The sequence below is a fragment of the Dasypus novemcinctus genome, chromosome 10, assembly GCF_030445035.2.
Source record: "Dasypus novemcinctus isolate mDasNov1 chromosome 10, mDasNov1.1.hap2, whole genome shotgun sequence".
NCBI lineage: Eukaryota > Metazoa > Chordata > Mammalia > Cingulata > Dasypodidae > Dasypus > Dasypus novemcinctus.
This window is the reverse complement of record NC_080682.1, coordinates 74579478-74596733: the sequence shown is the minus strand read 5'-3', so window position 1 is coordinate 74596733 and position 17256 is coordinate 74579478. Positions and strand designations below refer to the sequence as shown.

The 17256-nt window shown below is 46.6% G+C and overlaps 1 protein-coding gene and 1 long non-coding RNA gene across 3 annotated transcripts in view; one reads left to right on the top strand and one right to left on the bottom strand.

Moving 5' to 3' along the window:
* The window catches only part of E2F8 (E2F transcription factor 8), a 17831-nt gene extending 15229 nt beyond the window's left edge, over positions 1-2602 (bottom strand). For both annotated transcript variants that reach the window (XM_004459796.4, XM_012525655.4), the window contains exons 1-2: positions 2368-2602; positions 1080-1189 (exon numbers count right to left, since the gene is read on the bottom strand). In XM_004459796.4, coding sequence (XP_004459853.2) covers positions 1080-1094 — 15 coding nt within the window. In that variant the 5' untranslated portion in view covers positions 1095-1189; positions 2368-2602. The remainder of the gene's footprint in view (positions 1-1079; positions 1190-2367) is intronic.
* LOC131280052 (uncharacterized) lies at positions 2364-17256 on the top strand. The gene is made up of 3 exons (XR_009187622.2): positions 2364-2489; positions 7260-7588; positions 16272-17256. It is a non-coding gene; the product is annotated as an uncharacterized lncRNA (long non-coding RNA).

Sequence of the window (17256 nt, the reverse complement as noted above, 5' to 3'; positions counted from 1 at the left end):
AGCATGGATGAATGGGATTATAATACATATGTGTGACCCTTCAGGATTTCTCACGCTTTTCCGTTGGCATTTTCATGGACCCCTGTGTTCCAGAAGAGGAAACCAAGGCTGAAATTGGTCATGTGGGTCTTGAACCCGGATCTTCTCACTTTGAGTAGGATGTTCTTACGTGGAAGTCAGCGTGATGGGTTCAATAGGGACCCTAAGGAGAATCTATACCCTAGAGCTGCTGATCCAAAAATGGCATTTTTCTAAAGGCTGCTGTCTTTTGCCTCAGATTATGAGGAGCAGCATCAATTTTCTTATTTGCCTGATACCTTAAAGCAGGGGTTCTTTACCATTTTTGCTCCATAGACCCATTTTTCAGTCAGGTGAAAACCATGGACCCCTTACTAAGTCCACACTATACTTTAATAAATATATCACACTCGCACTAACATTTCCCCACAAGAATGTTTTTTTGAATTTCAATTCAAGCTCACAGACCCCTTGTTAAGAACCCCTGCTTTAAAATTTCAGAAAATCTGCATATAAGATTATTTCTTTAAGCAATCAGTAGTTGGACAACAACCAAGACACCTTTACCAACAATTTTTTAATGCTTTTATAAAATGTTTATCTCATAAATGAAGTTTTTTGCAGTGAAAGAATCAGGTGATCTGGCAAAAAATTACCTTAAAAAGAAATCCAATCTCAGATCATGTTAAATGTCCTTTAAAAATTGCTATTGTTCAAGAATCCTCAGAAATATTGTAAAGCAACTAACATTTTATTCTTAAAAATAAATACTTCATTGGTTGGTAAATTTTACTCTTGTAGAGGCCTTCCATTCCAACGTCTTTTCTCTCTGCTTATCTCTTTGAGACTTTCACCAAACCATTAAAAACTAGATTACCTTAGCTCTGGACAAGTCCCCCCCTCTTCAAAATTAAATTTCCTTTCCTTCCAGGTTTTTACAGAGACTAACTAAAAAAGGAGGTGGCATTAAAAAATATAGTGGATATTGAAAAATTGTGGCGTTAGGTCAGGATAACATTGCATGTAAAACTGCCAGGGTGAATAGTGAGATGAAAGAGTACCTTTTCATTTTCCATTCTGTAAATTTCTCACACATTTAGGGTTTTTTTAATAACGAAAAAACTGGAGTTTCTCCAAATATATCCCGATGCTTCAAGTAATCCAACCAGTTCTATTAAAAAAATATCCGTAAAGAAAAAATAGACAAAGTTAGGGAAAAAGTTAACGACCAGATCTGTTGAAATTTCCTTCATGGACACCGCAGGCCACGGAAACAAAGACTAACGAAAAATGACAAACTAGATTTACATTTTATTCCCAACCAGAGATAGCCCCACCGGGCAGAGAACTCGAAAAAGTGCCAGTGAAATCCTTCAGCAAACTGATCCGCTGCCACGAGACTTCAGGCACCCGCGGAAACTACAGTGACAGCCCTCTCCCACTGCTGGAGAAGCAGGCCACTCTCCGGACTCCACCATCTCCAGTCCGGTAGCAAGCACCCACCTGTTCACAAGTGAGGGCTTCGCACTAAGCGCGCGACTTGGGCTGTGCAGGCATGATCCCAAATATCGGGATACAAGTCTACATCTACATGCGTGAGTTTTTCCCCTAACACACACGTGCACAGGCTCTGCAGTAAAGTCTTGGGAGATTGCTTGATGGGAAACTTCCAAATTCCGTCCCTAAGCTCCAAACGTAGCGCCGGGCGTTTCAAGAATGCCTGATGATTAAGACTTTTTTCATAAGGCTCCTTTAAACATTCAGCGTGCAAAAACATACTCCCCTTCGGGGGCCGGGTGCGCGCCACGAGGTTGGACCCCACCACGGAAAGCTGCATTTGCTCGGTGAAGCGGCCAGGTGCAGCCGCCGCGCCGCCACCCGCCCAGCGCGCGGAGCACTTCCCCTCGGCGCGGCGCGCCGCCCCTCCCCCCGGCGCTGCCGGCCCGCCGCGCGCCAGACAGTTCCCGGACAGCATCCTCGCGGTTCCCAGGGCAACGGCGCCCGGCCAATCAGAGAGCCCGCCGCGGGCCAGCGATTGGCTGGCGGCGCCGGGGGCGGACCCGGACCTTCCGCCTTCGATTTAAAAATTTGGCGCGGAAAGCCGGACCATGGCCAGCGCCGCCCCTCGGCTGCGCGGGGCTGGAGCGCGGGCAAACCCGCGCCCGGAACCAGGGCATCCCCGCCCCTCCCCCTCGCTCGCCCCCGCCCCTCTGCGCGGGAGCTCGGCTCCTCCCTCCACGGCCCCCGGCGGAGCGGGAGGCGGGAAACGGCCGCCGCCGCCGCCGCCAGCCCCTGCCCGCTCCCGGCGCCCGGCGGGCCCGGCGCCGCGTCCCTCTGCGTCCCGCTGACCTGTCAGTTCACCTCACGGCTGGAGCGGGCGGGGTTCAGCGGGGTCTCCTCCGCAGCCCTTCCCCGCTCAGGCCCGGGAATCCGCGTGTCGGGCCGTCAGTCCGTCCTTCCGCCGCGCGGAGGTGGGTGCCGGAGGGAAACGCCACGACCGGGACTGGCGGGCCGGCGGGCGGGCAGGGCGAGCGTGACTGTCCAGGAGCAGTCAAGCCCCGGATTTGAAATTAACCCGCTCCCGGCGCGAGCCGATCCCGCGGGCGGGGAGGGCCGCTCCCCTCCCCCACGCCCGCTCTTCCCGGCCCCGGACCCCGCGCGCCAATCGGATCCTCCCGCCCGGCGCGGCCGGCAAATCAGTGGGCAGGTGCCGCCCTCCGGTCCCGCCTCCGAGGCAGAGTTGGGGGAAAAGTTCAGAAACTTTTTTTTTTTTTTTTGCAAACACCCCCCTTCCTTGCTTAAAGTTGGGGAATGAAATTTGGCTCGCCCGGAGCTCGCGGGCTGGGATGCGGGCGCCCGGCGATCTCCGGCCAGGGGCCGTCCCCATACACAGCCTGCGATCCTCTCACCTGCCTGGGGACCCCAGCGGGAGCGTCCCAGCGTCTACCCCCGGCATGCACTACTGCGTTGCCCACCATCTCCTCCAAGGTTTCCAGAAATGTAGGTGTGGAGGGAGAAGCTTGGACATCTAGGGCTCGGACGACGGGCTCAGGGCCTTGGCCGAGCCGTGAGAACTCAGGTGTGGGAGAAGTAAAGTTGAAAACCCGCCAAGCTTGTTCCAGGCGTTCGCCTCGTTTCCTCTCCCGATGTGCCACCCGCGCCTCCCTTTCCCCTGCCTGTTGTCTTCCCTCGCTTTTCCTGGTCGCCGATCCTTGGGCAACTTAAGCTTTAATCATTGTTGAGTCCTAGGGGAACAGCAGGGTTGGGAGACCCTCTGGTCCAAAGCCCTCATTTGCAGACAGGGAAACCGAGTCCGGGGGCGAGAGTGTTGCCCTGCCTGCGCCGGGACCGTTTGCGCCCGCGCTGGCGCGCCCTGCCATTCCCCGCCTCCGGCGTTTCCCCTTTTTTGGGGACCTGTGCTGGGCTTGCGGGGCGGTGTGTGTTGCCCAGACGCACACGCATCGGGACGCCCGTCTACCGTATGTTTGCTTTGGGCTCTTTCCGCTCTATAATCCCGCGTCTTCAAACTCCAGCAAGGCTCTGCCAGCTCCATCACTTACGCCTGTGTCCGTGAATCACCCATTGCTGACTCTCAGCGCAGGACAAGCTTATATTCGCCTGTACGCGACAAGGGCGGGGACGCTGTGCTACTGAGGCCCGGGGCGCCACGCCGCAGCAGTCACTTGCAGGGCCGGGGTTCTGAGGGGTAAGCCGTGGCTCAGGCCCCCGCGGAACGCGACCGCAGGTGGCTGCCCGGGACGCTTAGCTCCATCCTAGCCTAGTCTTCCCTTGGTCTCCAACCAGGGCGCCGCCCGTCTAGCTTCAGGCAGATGTTGCTCAAGAACCGGCTTGGACCTGTACGCCGGCCTTCTGCGGGATGCAAGCGCACGGGGGGTGCTGCCCTGCTGCCTAGAGCCCTTGGATTTAAACGAAAGCTGGGGCCACTGGGCAGGGCGCCACCGCCAAGAGCGCTGAGCGGCTGGTTCTTACTGAGCCCCGAGACAGCTTTTTTTGGAGCAAGGCGGGATTCGACATACATCAAAAAAAGGTGGGCAGTGGGCACTTCTGCTTTCGCCACTGACTGTTTTCCAGGCTGTCGCACCGCCTCCACTCGAGCCGGCGCTCACAGGAGTGTGCGGGCTTCAGCTCTGCCCAACCTACACGGAGCTTTTACAGCCAGCGAACCCAGCAGGCGCTAAGTCCTGGTTAAAGGTACTCTGTCAGAAGCAGCCCGGCTGGTTCCCCTGCGTTCAGAGGCGGTGCCTAATGCTTTCACATCTGTGATCTGCATGCTGGGCTATTCGTGCCGCAGGTACCAGAGCCAAGTTACCTGTATGGCAAATAATGCAGGCAGGGGCCACATCGCCATAAAAATGACATTTCGTTTAGTACTCAGCCCAGGTGTTCATTACAATTTATGACTTGGAAAGTGAAGCATAGCATTAAGTAACAAACCCAATGTCACCCAGCCAGTAACAAGGCTAGGATTTGAAGCCAAGTTTGTTTTACTCCATGCTCTCCACGAGGTTGGGTGCCCCTCACTACTCGCTTCACAGGATTGTTGTGGCCCGTTTTTCAGAGAAGAAAACTGGGGCACAGAAAGTTTTAAGGGATGGCCAATCTAGCCAAGATTAGAATCCAGTTCAAATATCCCATTCCACTGCCTGTGAAAGTTCCCGTGACAGCATTGTTAGTAAATACCCTTAACCATCTTGGGTTTAATAATCCAACACCCCCCAACACACATTGACAAAAACTAGAAAAAGTGGGATATGTATTTCTTATTTTAATGACAGGTGTCATGTCTTACTGAGACATTCTAAATCATAATTCAACTCTGAATATGGTAAAAAGTGACCCCATTAAGAGTGAAATGATACAGGTGTGAAGTCTTAAATCTTTCATGTAAAGGTAATGAAAAAGAAAGCATGCATAAACAATTCTATTTAATACTCTCTAGTAGTGTGTCAATTTGAAATTCAGCATGAGTGTAAAAGAAAAGACCTAGAACTATTGAAAACTTTTATGTTTATTGTACAACACAGAAGGAAAGATCAAAGGACAAGCCTAAAATCTTTTTTCTTTACTTTTTCTCTATCAAATGTGCTTTCTGGTTACTATTATAGTTACCATAATTCGAGGGAATATTCATGCATTTCTTTCTGGGGTTTTTTTTTTTTTGTTTACCGTGTTGTGTAATCTGTGTCTCACTGAAGTTAGACCAGTTTTTTTACTTTTATGCTGCCACTCCTTTTATAGGTTGCATAACTCAGAGGGTGAAAATGTTGTATAACATGTTTAACACCAAAAAGGTTATTATAAAAAAAGATATCAAAGGCAAGGGGGAAAGATGGGTGTCACCTGAGGTGCCTAAGGTGAAAAGTAGCATTCAGGGAATTTCCGAATTGCAGCCCTTTTCATCATTGCCAGACAGCCTCCCACACTAGTTGTGAAAAGAACAGAATCTTCCTCTGCTGACTGGTAGGACAAGGTAAAGGAAGGAGTTGGTCTAGCTGGTAGGTTCCTAGCATCTTTTGTCTAGGCATTACTCCCAGCCACTCCTGTCTCCCAAGTGCTTTTATCATCAGTTTTACGTCCTGACCCAGTCTGGCAGGCAATGCGGGTTTGTCCTTTTTCTGCACCCCTGCACGTGTTGGCACAGCCACCACAAAACAGCTGTCTAGAGCTTCAAGTTGCACAAATCCCCATGTGCTGGGTTGGAATGCAGCTGCTTACAACCAAATCTCAGCCCTCCCTGGTCCCTTTAACTTGTTGGTTACTTTGGTGGCAAATGAGTCTAGCTGAGTCAGCTGCGTCGGGTCTGGGCAGGGTTTGAAGAGGGTGAATACATGTGAGGGACGCAGCGGACGGAGGAGCCTGGAGCTGGCTTTTGCTGACTGTGGAGCTAGAATCGGTTAGAGTCCACCCCAGGCATCAGACTCACCTGTGACTTCTTGTGGGAAGCTCCACCCAAGGATGAGCCCAGGGTGGTGATTTGTAGTCCTGGACTCAGCTGCAGTGGCAGCAGCAACAGTTGCTGCCCTTTACTGAGCAATTCCTATTCCTAAACTTTTGAAATGCTTTGGCCATAATAAAACACGAAATATTGAAGATTCTTTTGTAGAACTGGAGTCAGAGTTCTGTCCTCATGGTATTAATATACCATATAATTTTCAAGTTGTAATAGAGCTGAGGGGTCATGTAGTCTAAAGATAATCAATAGATTGGAAGAGACATGTTCCAGGTTCCAGGACATTAGAAAAGTATATATACAGATTCTGGGGTGTGATAGTGGGAATGTATTACATGAAAAACGTCCCCCTGAATGCAGGAATCCTATAACCTTCCTGATCGGCGATTGCTACCCTTTGCTTGAAGTCTGGCAGTGAAAGGTAACTGTGCCCTTTTGGGCAGATTCATCACATCCTGTTCCTGTTCACAGCTCCGTACATGCCCCTCTGTCATAGGGCCCCCAGCCCCACCCCACCCACACCATTGCGAATTCCTTGAAAAGGGTGGACTCCCACAGTGCCCAGCTTGGTGCTTGGCCCAGACAGGGGGCTTTATAAACTTCGATTGGCTGAATAATCATCCCACCAAACCTAGTAGTACCTTATTTTTTAATATCTTTTAATATCTTTATCTTCAGTACCAAGTTCAATGCCTGGCACATACTTGGTGTTCAATAATGTTAGAAAAATGAACTCAGGGTTGGCACCCCTTTTTAAATAATGGCAGGCTTTTCACTTTAGCCATGTGCTGCTTCCACCTTTCACCATGACTGCACTTCTGTTTATTCACTAACAAACAGTATACTGAGTGCCTGTTATATGTCCCAATCCTGAGTTAGGTATATACAGGTATATACAGGTAAGTGAAAGAGACAAAGTCCCTGCCCTTTTGGAGTTCATAGTCGAGCAGAGCAGTAGTCTTTGGCACATAACATAATTTATATATTATAACATAACATAATATTAGCTGGAATTTTCATCGTTGTCATTATTTTCTATAAGTGGGAGACATCTTTGCCATGCCTCAATTGAATAAATATAATTTTTTCTATGTCCTACCTCTAGAGTACTTTTCCTTTAGTTTTCAAAGGGTATTTTTCTTCCCTAGGAATCCAAGTTCAGCCTCATCTTCTTTCTGCCCACATTTATGAATCCCTTTCTCTGAGCCAGGAACAAAGTCAGCCTTTCACTTGCTCAAGACCCTTCTTTCTCACTCTCTTTCTTTTCTAGAGACACGGTCTTCATTTGGATAAACTTCTTTGAGTCCTTTAAGACTGCTGTTTTGGAGGCGGCTGGCTTTCTCCTGGCCTCAGCGCTGATGGCAGCTTCAGTGGGTTTGCTAAGCCTCCGCAGGCCCTCCGTCATGTCCTGGAGTCCAGGCAGGCAGACAGCACAGGCCCAAGGGACTTCTCCCCCAGAGGGTGACAAGCAGTCACCAAGCACTCCAACAGCCCACTGCTTCCTGGAACCTGAACTGCTTTCTCCTGATGCCCTGATATGTCATGGTACCCAGGATCTAATTTGATCTAATATCCTCTACCAAACCCAGATAGATTAAGGTAAAGTATTACTGTTCACTCTGCCACTTTATTACACACAGAGATTGACTAGGACTTACATAAATTAGTTTGGACAAAATACCTAGGCTTTTCTAAAAGAAGTAGATAGCTCTTTTCTCAGCATCAATCACAAAGAGTTAATAAAAATTTGTAGCATTTATCAATATGGACATTGGTTGGTGTAATCCATCTACTTGTGGTTATAGTTATTAATGAATTGCATTTTCATTTGCGCACAAAACAGATTGTTTAAGGAGTGCTAGAACTTTTTAAAAAAGTGCTAAGCTTTGTTACAAATTCAGTCTTTGAAATAAAAATCTTTTATTGCTTTAAAGTGAATTTGAAGAATACAGTATAAAGTTATATTGCTTTTTTATTAATAAAGATGTTTGTTAACTGAAATTTTTGGATGCTAGTTATCTCAGCATTATTGTGATAGCAATATCATATCCATGTCACATCACAGATCCCTTCTTAGAGAAACTCAGGTTCTGGAGAACAAAGAGGTATTTTCTAGTGGGTGAACTTGAGATATTATAATATAGGATGTGGATGAAAGTAAGGAGTGTGGAGTGGAACAGACCTTGATTCAAAGCCCAGCCCACCTTCACAGCCCTGTGACCTTAGGCAAATTACTTCATCTCTCTGAGCTCCCCTTCCCACCCTTGCTAAATTGGGGATCAAAATATCTACCTTGAAGAGTTATTTTGGGGATTACATGAGATAGTGGATGTAAAGTGCTTAGCACAACATTTAGCAGCACATGATAGGTACTCACTAATTATTATTATTATATATTATTATAATCCAAATAAATCAAGACCTGTGCATATTTGTTTCTGTTTTTATTTTTGTCAATTTTAATCACTGGGGAAAGAGATTCTCAGTAGCCATGTTGTGTCTAAGACCTTTTGGGCAGGAAGTTGTTCCTTCTGACCAACTGAATCTGCCTGTTCCCCGACCCTCCCTTCCATCCCTGCCCCCCAGGAGGTGCAGCTGTGTTCAGAGCTCAGGTGCCGGGGTGCAGGGGGTGTGGGAGGAGGTGGCCAGTGTCTTTGGAAGCCTTACAACCAAATAGAGGTCTGCTTTATCTTTTTCTTTCTTTCTTTTTTTTTTTCTTTTTTTCTAGGACTTAATCGATAAAAATGCTTGAGAAAGATATGTTGGAGAGGGAAAATGCTCTACCCTAAGATAACATTGCTCTTGTCTCTTAGTGGAATTAGTAAGTGAGCCATAAATTAAGGTTTCTTCTGTAGTTTATTGGCTCTATTAGTAAATATTGCCTCTCCTGCCTCTTGTCTCTTTGCTTCCAGCACACAAACATCTTAATTGCTCTAAGCACAGTCTTGGGCAAAGAACTGGATTTGGTTAATACTTGCTAATTGGCTTGCAATCTGAAGACTCCGGCTCTAGCCCTGCCTCAGGCACCGGCTAGCTCTGAAATCTTGGGCAAGCCACCATCCTTTCTGAGCCTCCGTTTGCAGTATGAAGAAAGGTTTGTCATATCAATGGCATAGTGACTTCATTGACGGTATGGGAACAACAGAGACAACATCTGTTAAAAATTGTTTGAAAACGTGAATGGCTATTTGATTAAAAGGGAATGGTCTTTTTAAATATGATTGACTCTCTTGCTAGCTTACTGGTTTCCACAGTGCAAGCAGGCACTCGCTGTGTGATCTTAGACAAGTGGCTCGGGCCCTCCGAGCTGCGGTCATCTTCCCTGTGACATGGGGAAGTACTTGAGTACTTAAATTGATCCCACCGTTTTACAATTTGGTGGTGTTGCCAAACGTCCCCTGGAAACTGGAGCGAGTGCAGGCTTTGAAGTCTGACAGAAGGGGGCAGCCCCCCACTCCACAGCTTGCTGTCTCTCTGTCTCTCTGACACTCTCTGATCCTTGAAGGATCTCAGAGGGCTCGGAGTAGTTTTGAAAACTAACAGCGGTTTGGCTGAGGGATAGTGTTGCTTGCAGTAAGACGTCAGCTGTGAGTAGAGCTGGGCAGGGACAGATACTGCATCAGGCCAACGGTCAGGTCTATAATTTCTAAACTCTAGGGGCCTGTTTCATGGAATCAGTTTTTTTATTTTAAAGATTTATTTATCCCGGCTCCGGGAACCAATCCTGGGACCTTCCGGAGGGGGAGAGAGGCAATCACTCTTGTGCCACCTCAGCTCCCCTGTGCTGCTACGTCTTTTTCTCTCTTCCTCTCTGTCTCTTGTTGCGTCATCTTGCAGCACCAGCTCTCCACCTCGGCCGGTGCTCCTGCACGGGGCAGCGTTTCCTGCCCGAGGCAGCATTCCCACACGGGCCAGCACTCGGCGTGGGCCAGCTCACCATGTGGGCCAGTTTGCCTTCACCAGCAGGCCCTGGGCATTGAACCCTGGACCTCCCATATGGTAGACGGGAGCCCAATTGGTTGAGCCACATCTATTTCCCAGAATCAGTTTATTTTGCTTATTGAATGTTTGTTGATGAAATAACAGTGCTCCAAGATCCGGGATGGTTTATTGGCCCCTTTTGGGTTGGTCCTTCTGCTGTCAGGTTTGGCTAAAGCATTTCAGATAGGCCCACCCCTGGCCCCTCCTCAATGGTGTGCAGCTGTGTCAACAGGTCTTTGAAGTCCACTCACACAGGCTGACTGGTCAGCAGCCCCTGGGATCATCTCTATAACCTCTGTCACAGGAAATCAGCAAAGGCATGTGGAAGCTGACTTTGCTGCAGGGGCAAGAGAAAAAATAATGGGGTCCTTGATGAAAACCTGGGAGAAATGTACCCATGTTCATGGTTTGAGTCCATCCACAGGATCTGCGATTGTCACCCACTGCTTTCCCTCCTTCTGACTCAAAAACAATGCTATGAACTGGTTTATCTTCATTCTGACATGAATATGGGCTAACAACCAGTGCTTCAGTGGGGCTTTAGCATAGCCATATGCTAGTGATCCTGGTATTTCTATAAGAGCTTGAAAGAGCTTCTGAATCATGAAAACATGAATAAATCATGTTCAGGAGAACTTTATTTCACAGTATTTTTATTTTCTTTTTATTCTACATTTTGAGGCACAGTTTGTCCTTTTTTTCAGTGTTTATTAGAGCTCCCTACATCCCTGGTGCTGTGCAGGTACTTTACATACTTCATACATTTAATCTTCACAGCATCCTTGAGACATCCTTTGTTTTTATCCCCATTTCACAAATGAGGAAACAGAAGCTCAGGGTGGTTACGACTTGCTGAGAGTATCACAGCTATAGCAGGGAATTCCTCCTCTGATTCTAAAGTCTGGGCTAGAACCCCTGGCTTGTGCTGCCTCATTTCCTGACCATTCTACCCGAGTTCAAAACCTTACAGTCATCTTCTTTCCTCTCTGTCCTTGCTTTGCTCATCCAAACAATAAGTTCTGCCAACTTGTCCTTCCCATCTCACTTGCATCCCTTTGTTTCTTTTCATTCTTCCCCTGATTACTGCATATTTGGACTATTGTAGTAGCCTCCCAGCTCACTTTTGTCATGGGTTTTTTCCATCCTTCCTGCTCATCCTGCCAGATTCATCTTCCTTTAACCTGCTCTGCCCTAACACACTTCATTTAAAATATTCCAGGGAGGAAAGCGGACTTGTGGTTAGGGCGTCCGTCTACCACATGGGAGGTCTGCAGTTTAAACCCCGGGCCTCCTTGACCCTTGTGGAGCTGGCCCATGCACAGTGCTGATGCACGCAAGGAGTGCCCTGCCACGCAGGGGTGTCCCCGTGCAGGGGAGCCCCAGGCGCAAGGAGTGCATCCCGTAAGGAGAGCCACCCAGCGTGAAATAAAGTGCAGCCTGCCCAAGAATGGCGCTGCACACACGGAGAGCTGACACAACAAGATGACGCAACAAGAAGAAACACAGATTCCTGGTGCTGCTGAAAACAACAGAAGTGGACAAAGAACACGCAGCGAATGGACACAGAGAACAGACAACTGGGGTGGGGGGTTGAAGGGGAGAGAAATAAATAAATATTAAAAAAAAAATTCCAGGGACCCCCTGTGGTTCATAGGGTAAAGTCAAAACTCAGGGCTTGGCATCAAAACCCCACCCCCACCCCCCTGCTCCAAGATTGACCTCAAACCTTCCTCCCACCCTTGCCCAGCACTTTTCTGCGATAGCTTTCATTTGCCTTGGATTTTCTGATTTCAGCATCTTTGCCCATGAGGTATTCTCTGCCTAGAATAGTAATATACCTTCCTGCCCAACCTCCCCTCTTGTTAAAATCTCATTGTGGCCACATGGTCTCACTAATACGAACTATTTAGGTTGGTGCAAAAGTAACAGTGGTTTTGCATTGTTGAAATTTGCCATTTGATATTGGCATACATTCTTAAATAAATATGGTTGTGTTACACATCATTTGAATGTGCATTTCTCACTTTATGTTTTTTTGCTAATAACTTATTACTTGCTGTTTATTTTATATTTATTTTAGATTATGGAAATGATGTTAGACAAAAAGCAAATTAGAGTGATTTTCTTATTTGAGTTCAAAATGGGTCATAAAGCAGCAGAGACAACTTGCAACATCAACAACACATTTGGCCCAGGAACTGCTAACGAATGTACAATGCTGTGGTGGCTCAAGAAGTTTTGCAGGGAAACGGACTTGGCCCAGTGGTTAGGGCGTCCGTCTACCACATGGGAGGTCCGCGCCTCCTTGACCCTTGTGGAGCTGGCCCATGTGCAGTGCTGATGCGCGCAAGGAGTGCCGTGCTACGCAGGGGTGTCCCCCGCGTAGGGGAGCCCCACACGCAAGGAGTGCGCCCGTAAGGAGAGCAGCCCAGAGCGAAAGAAAGAGCAGCCTGCCCAGGAATGGCGCCGCCCACACTTCCCGTGCCGCTGACGGCAACAGAAGCGGACAAAGAAACAAGACGCAGCAAATAGACACAGAGAACAGACAACCGGGGGAGGAGGGGGGAATTAATTAAATAAATAAATCTTAAAAAAAATATATATATGTTTTGCAAAGTAGACCAGAGCCTTGAAGATGGTGAGCATAGTGGCCGGCCATCGCAAGTTGACAACAACCATTTGAGAGCAAATCATCGAAGCTGATCCTTTTAAACTACACGAGAAGTTGCCAAAGAGCTCGATGTTGACCATTCTACAGTCATTCAGCATTTGAAGGAAATTGGAAAGGTGAAAAAGCTCCATAAGTGGGTGCCTCGAGCTGATCGAATATCAAAAAAATCGTCATTTTGAAGTGTTGTCTTCTCTTATTCTACACAACAATGAACCATTTCTCGATCGGATTGTGATGTGCGATGACAAGCGGATTTTATGTGACAACTGGTGACGACCAGCTCAGTGGTTGGACTGAGAAGAAGCTCCAAAGCACTTCCCAAAGCCAAACTTGCACCAAAAAATGGTCATGGTCACTGTGTGGTCGTCTGCTGCTGGTCTGCTCCACCACAGCGTTCTGAATCCCGGTGAAACCCTTACATCTGAGAAGTATGCTCAGCAAATTGATGAGATACACCAAAAACTGCAATGCTTGCAGCTGGCACTGGTCAACAGAAAGGGCCCAATTCTTCTCCACAGCAATCCCTTACTGTACGTTGCACAAGCAAAGCTTCAAACGTTGAACGAATTGGGCTACAAAGTTTTGCCTCATCCGCCTCACCTGACCTCTTGCCAACCAACTATGACTTCTTCAAGCATCTCGATGACTTTTGCAGGGAAAATGCTTCCACAACCAGCAGGAGGCAGAAAGTGCTTTCCAAGAGTTCATCAAATCCTGAAGCATGATTTTTATACTACAGGAATAAACAAACTTATTTCTCATTGGCAAAAATATGTTGATTGTAATGGTTCCTATTTTGATTAATAAAGATGGGTTTCAGCCTAGTTATAATGATTTAAAATTCACAGTCTGAAACTGCAATTCCTTTTGCACCAACCTAATAAATAAGGAGAATAAATGCATGGAGTTAAAACCTAGAGTATAGGTTATTAGGAGTTAAGAGGGCTAAAAAGGGGTACTGATGCTCAATGTATGTATAAGTTTTAATTAACTGTACAAGTGCGGAAATGGATAGAGATGATGGTAACACATTATAGTGAGTAGCAGCTGTTTTATAAATGGGAATCTGACTGCAAGGGGAGTCTGGGGATGTAAATGTCAATTGAAAGAAAGCTAGAGAATAATCTAGGGACTGAATACCACAGTGATCCCAGAGGTGGATGAGAACTGTGGTTGAGGGTACAGATGCAAGAACGTCCTTCTGTGATCTAGAACGGGTGTATGTCACTATTGCAGGGTGGTGGGAATGTGGAGAAGAGTGGGAAAAGTACGATTAATGTAACCTGTGGAGTACAGTTAACAGCAATACTGTAATATTCTGCCATCAAACCCAAAGATGTCCTTTGTTAATAATAGCAGGGTATGGAAAAAATATGCCAAATGTACACTATGGACCATAGTTAGAGATAATAGTCTGATGATATTATCTCAATCTGTAACAAATGTTCTACAACTATGTGATGTGTTGGTGAAAGGGTGTTGTATGGGAATTCTACACAGGTGCTTGATTGTTTTGTAAGGTCACAACTTCTGTAATAAAAAGATATATATATATATATATATATATATATATATATATATATATATATATATAAAATCTCATCGTGGCCTAGCCAAAGAGGCCCTCTTTCAATGAAGCTTTCTCCCATTGCCACCACAGGAATGATCCCCCCTCGAGCCCTTTGTATCACTTAAGCAGTCCATCTACCTGCTGCTTCAGGGTGATGATTCGTGTGCCTTCTGGGGCCCGTGCTGTACAGATCTTTGTATTCCCCACTTTGGTCATGAACACTGCACCTTGCACACGATGGGCCCATCTGTGTTGAATGAATGAATGGGCAAAGCCCGGTGGTATGAAATAATCCCCTTACTGTATTGACTATGTACCAGCCAGTATACTTAGTGCTTTTAATCTTCCCAGTAACCCCAAGAGGTAGATATTATTGTCTCATTATAGAGGTGAAGAAACCAAGGCACAGCCAGCTGAAATAACTTGCCAACAAATTAGTGGTGGAACTGGGATTCAAACCCCAGCAGTCTGGTTCCAGAGCTAGGCTCTTGTTGTAGCCGCCTCTCCAGGGCTCAGGTCACTTCTCATGGACGATTCTAGCAAGGTCATGATTGCACTCCTGTCAGAGCTATTACATGGGCTCATAGCTGTATCATGTGCTGCAAGTTCAGGAGGCCATTAGAATGGTTAGGATGCAGCGTTTCTTTTCAAAGCCAGTACACGAAGCCTTGCCTACCTCAGCAATGTGCATCGTGCAAACTGGCAAGCCAATATAATCAGCTCTAAGTGCTGGGTTCCCTAGATGACAGGTGCTGTGTAAAAATGAAGCATGTTTTCCACGTCCTATAAAACGTAGTGACCTCATTACGCTGTGGTCAGGCTATGGGCCCAGAATTCCTCTAACACTCCACCTTTGGCATGAGATGATTTTGCAGTTAATAATCCTAATCGGCCTGTGCACATATTCTGTGTTTATCGCTCCTCTCTTATAATTAAATTTTATATTTCCGTAACTTTACAACTCAATCTGTACACCAGGATGACTGCAAACCCGTATTTATCTAATTTGGCAAACATTTGCATTTAGACTGCAATTAGACTCACATGTTGTGTGATGAATGTCCTTTGCTAATTGCATAATTCCTTTCGAGTTTAATCATCAGATGGCATGTTTTTTTTCATGTCTAGGTAGTTTGCTGCTGGTAGTGAGCTGCGAGTGGAATCTCAGGCAGAGGCACTTGCAACCACAGAACCACAGGCCTTCTAGAGCTGAGAGAGGTTAGCTTGTCCTCTTGGCTTACAGGTGGGGAAACTGCGGTCCAGTGAGGTTAAGGGACTCACCTACCAAACAGCTGAGTTCCTGATGACACCCACGCAAGACTGCATCTGCAAAGAATGTCTCCCAACCATTCTGGTTAGAAATTCCATGAATAATTCAAGCCCGTTCTGACAATTAGCACGGAGCTTGAGGTCTGGGTAAGATTATTCTAGACTCAAAGAAATTGAGTTACAAAGAAGGAAGAATTTTAGGATATTCTGAAATTGTAACCCTTAGTAATTTTTCTCCCCCAGCTTCAGGTTGCTGATTGCCAGCAGATGTTTCATTATAAGGGAGGCTGGCTACATTGTTTTCCTCCCCTTCTGTCTCTTTTTGTAAAATTTTTAATTTCTCTACAACACTAGATTACTGCAGAGTAGAAGGTTCATCCAGGAATTCGGGCATGCCATAGAGCTGAAAGGGAATTTAATCTTACTGTCTTTTCAGGCTTTTTTTTTTTTACAAGTGGAGCCTGGTGTAGTACATGCAAAGTCACAGAGTGAATTGGTAGCAGATCCAGGACTTGACTCCATATTCCTTTACTTGCAGTCCAGGTTTTTCTCGATACAGCGCTCTGGGAGGAGGCAGTTCCCTCCCTCCTATCGCTCTTTCCCTCGGCACCTTTGCACAGTGCCTCTGGGTGTCCAGTGCTGAGCCAGAGACCTTGGGATGCAGCTCGAAGGGAGGGATCAGCCAAGGTGTGGAAGACACCAACTTCCCAATGTGGAGGTTTTTAAAAAATTTTGTAAAAAAAATAGTTTTAAACCTTTTTTAAAATTATCCTTTTTTTTTTTTTTTTTAGATACATAAATCACACAAAAAATGTGGAGGGTTTGAACTCTGAGAGGCCTTAGAAAGCACTGAAGCCCAAGCGGGAACAGGGCCCACAGTGGGAAACCAGCTGAGATTTGCTGAATGAGCGTGAGCCCTATAGCGAAAGAACCGGCTAGTGGAAGGTAGAAGAAATCAGAAGCCTGCTGCAATGGAATGCACCTGGCCAGGACGGAAGAACTGGACATTAATACAGAAGCACCCAGAATCATGGGGGCCAGAAAGTACAATCTAATTGTGTGCCCAGAAAGGAGAATAGATATTGGTCCCTGCCACATGTCCAGCTTGGGGAAACCTTCTCACTGCTGCTGACAGCTGTGGGCATGCCCTGCCCTCTGAGCCCAGAGCAGCCTCTACTGTGGCACTTGCCACCTTCTCTCAGATATAGCTACTGCACCTCCTGGCTCCTAATGGGAAATAGGAGTGTCCTCGGAGAGTCTAGAAAAGAGTAAGTGCTCAGTAAATGCATATTGATGAAGGAATGCATGGATTGTATACTGTTGAAATGTGAAGCTCTCACCAAGTCAGGAGTGAGAGAGAACATAAGGAATGTGAAAAATGGTATTAAAAATGTTTTATTAGAGCACGTAGATGGACCATAGCAATAAGATTAAATTTACTGAATGTACACGTAGCACGAAGTCTACATTGAGTTTTAAAAAATGAATTGCCCAAACAGAATGGGTGAAGCCTGCAGGCCATATTTTAAAAAGCCAGTAGGGGGTAGGTTTTAGAGGGCAAAGCTCAATGTGAACTAAGATCATATGTAGTTGCTGAAACAGGATTGGACTCCAGAAGTGGAAGCCAGGACCAGATCATGCAGGTGACACTCCTTGTAGTTTTTGAGCTTCATCAGGTCACATCTGGGACATGATGTTCACTTGGGGTTCTATTAATAGCTGTAACTTACCCTGGGTCCAGCGCTTCAGTTTACAAAAGGTTTTCGCAGGCGTTAT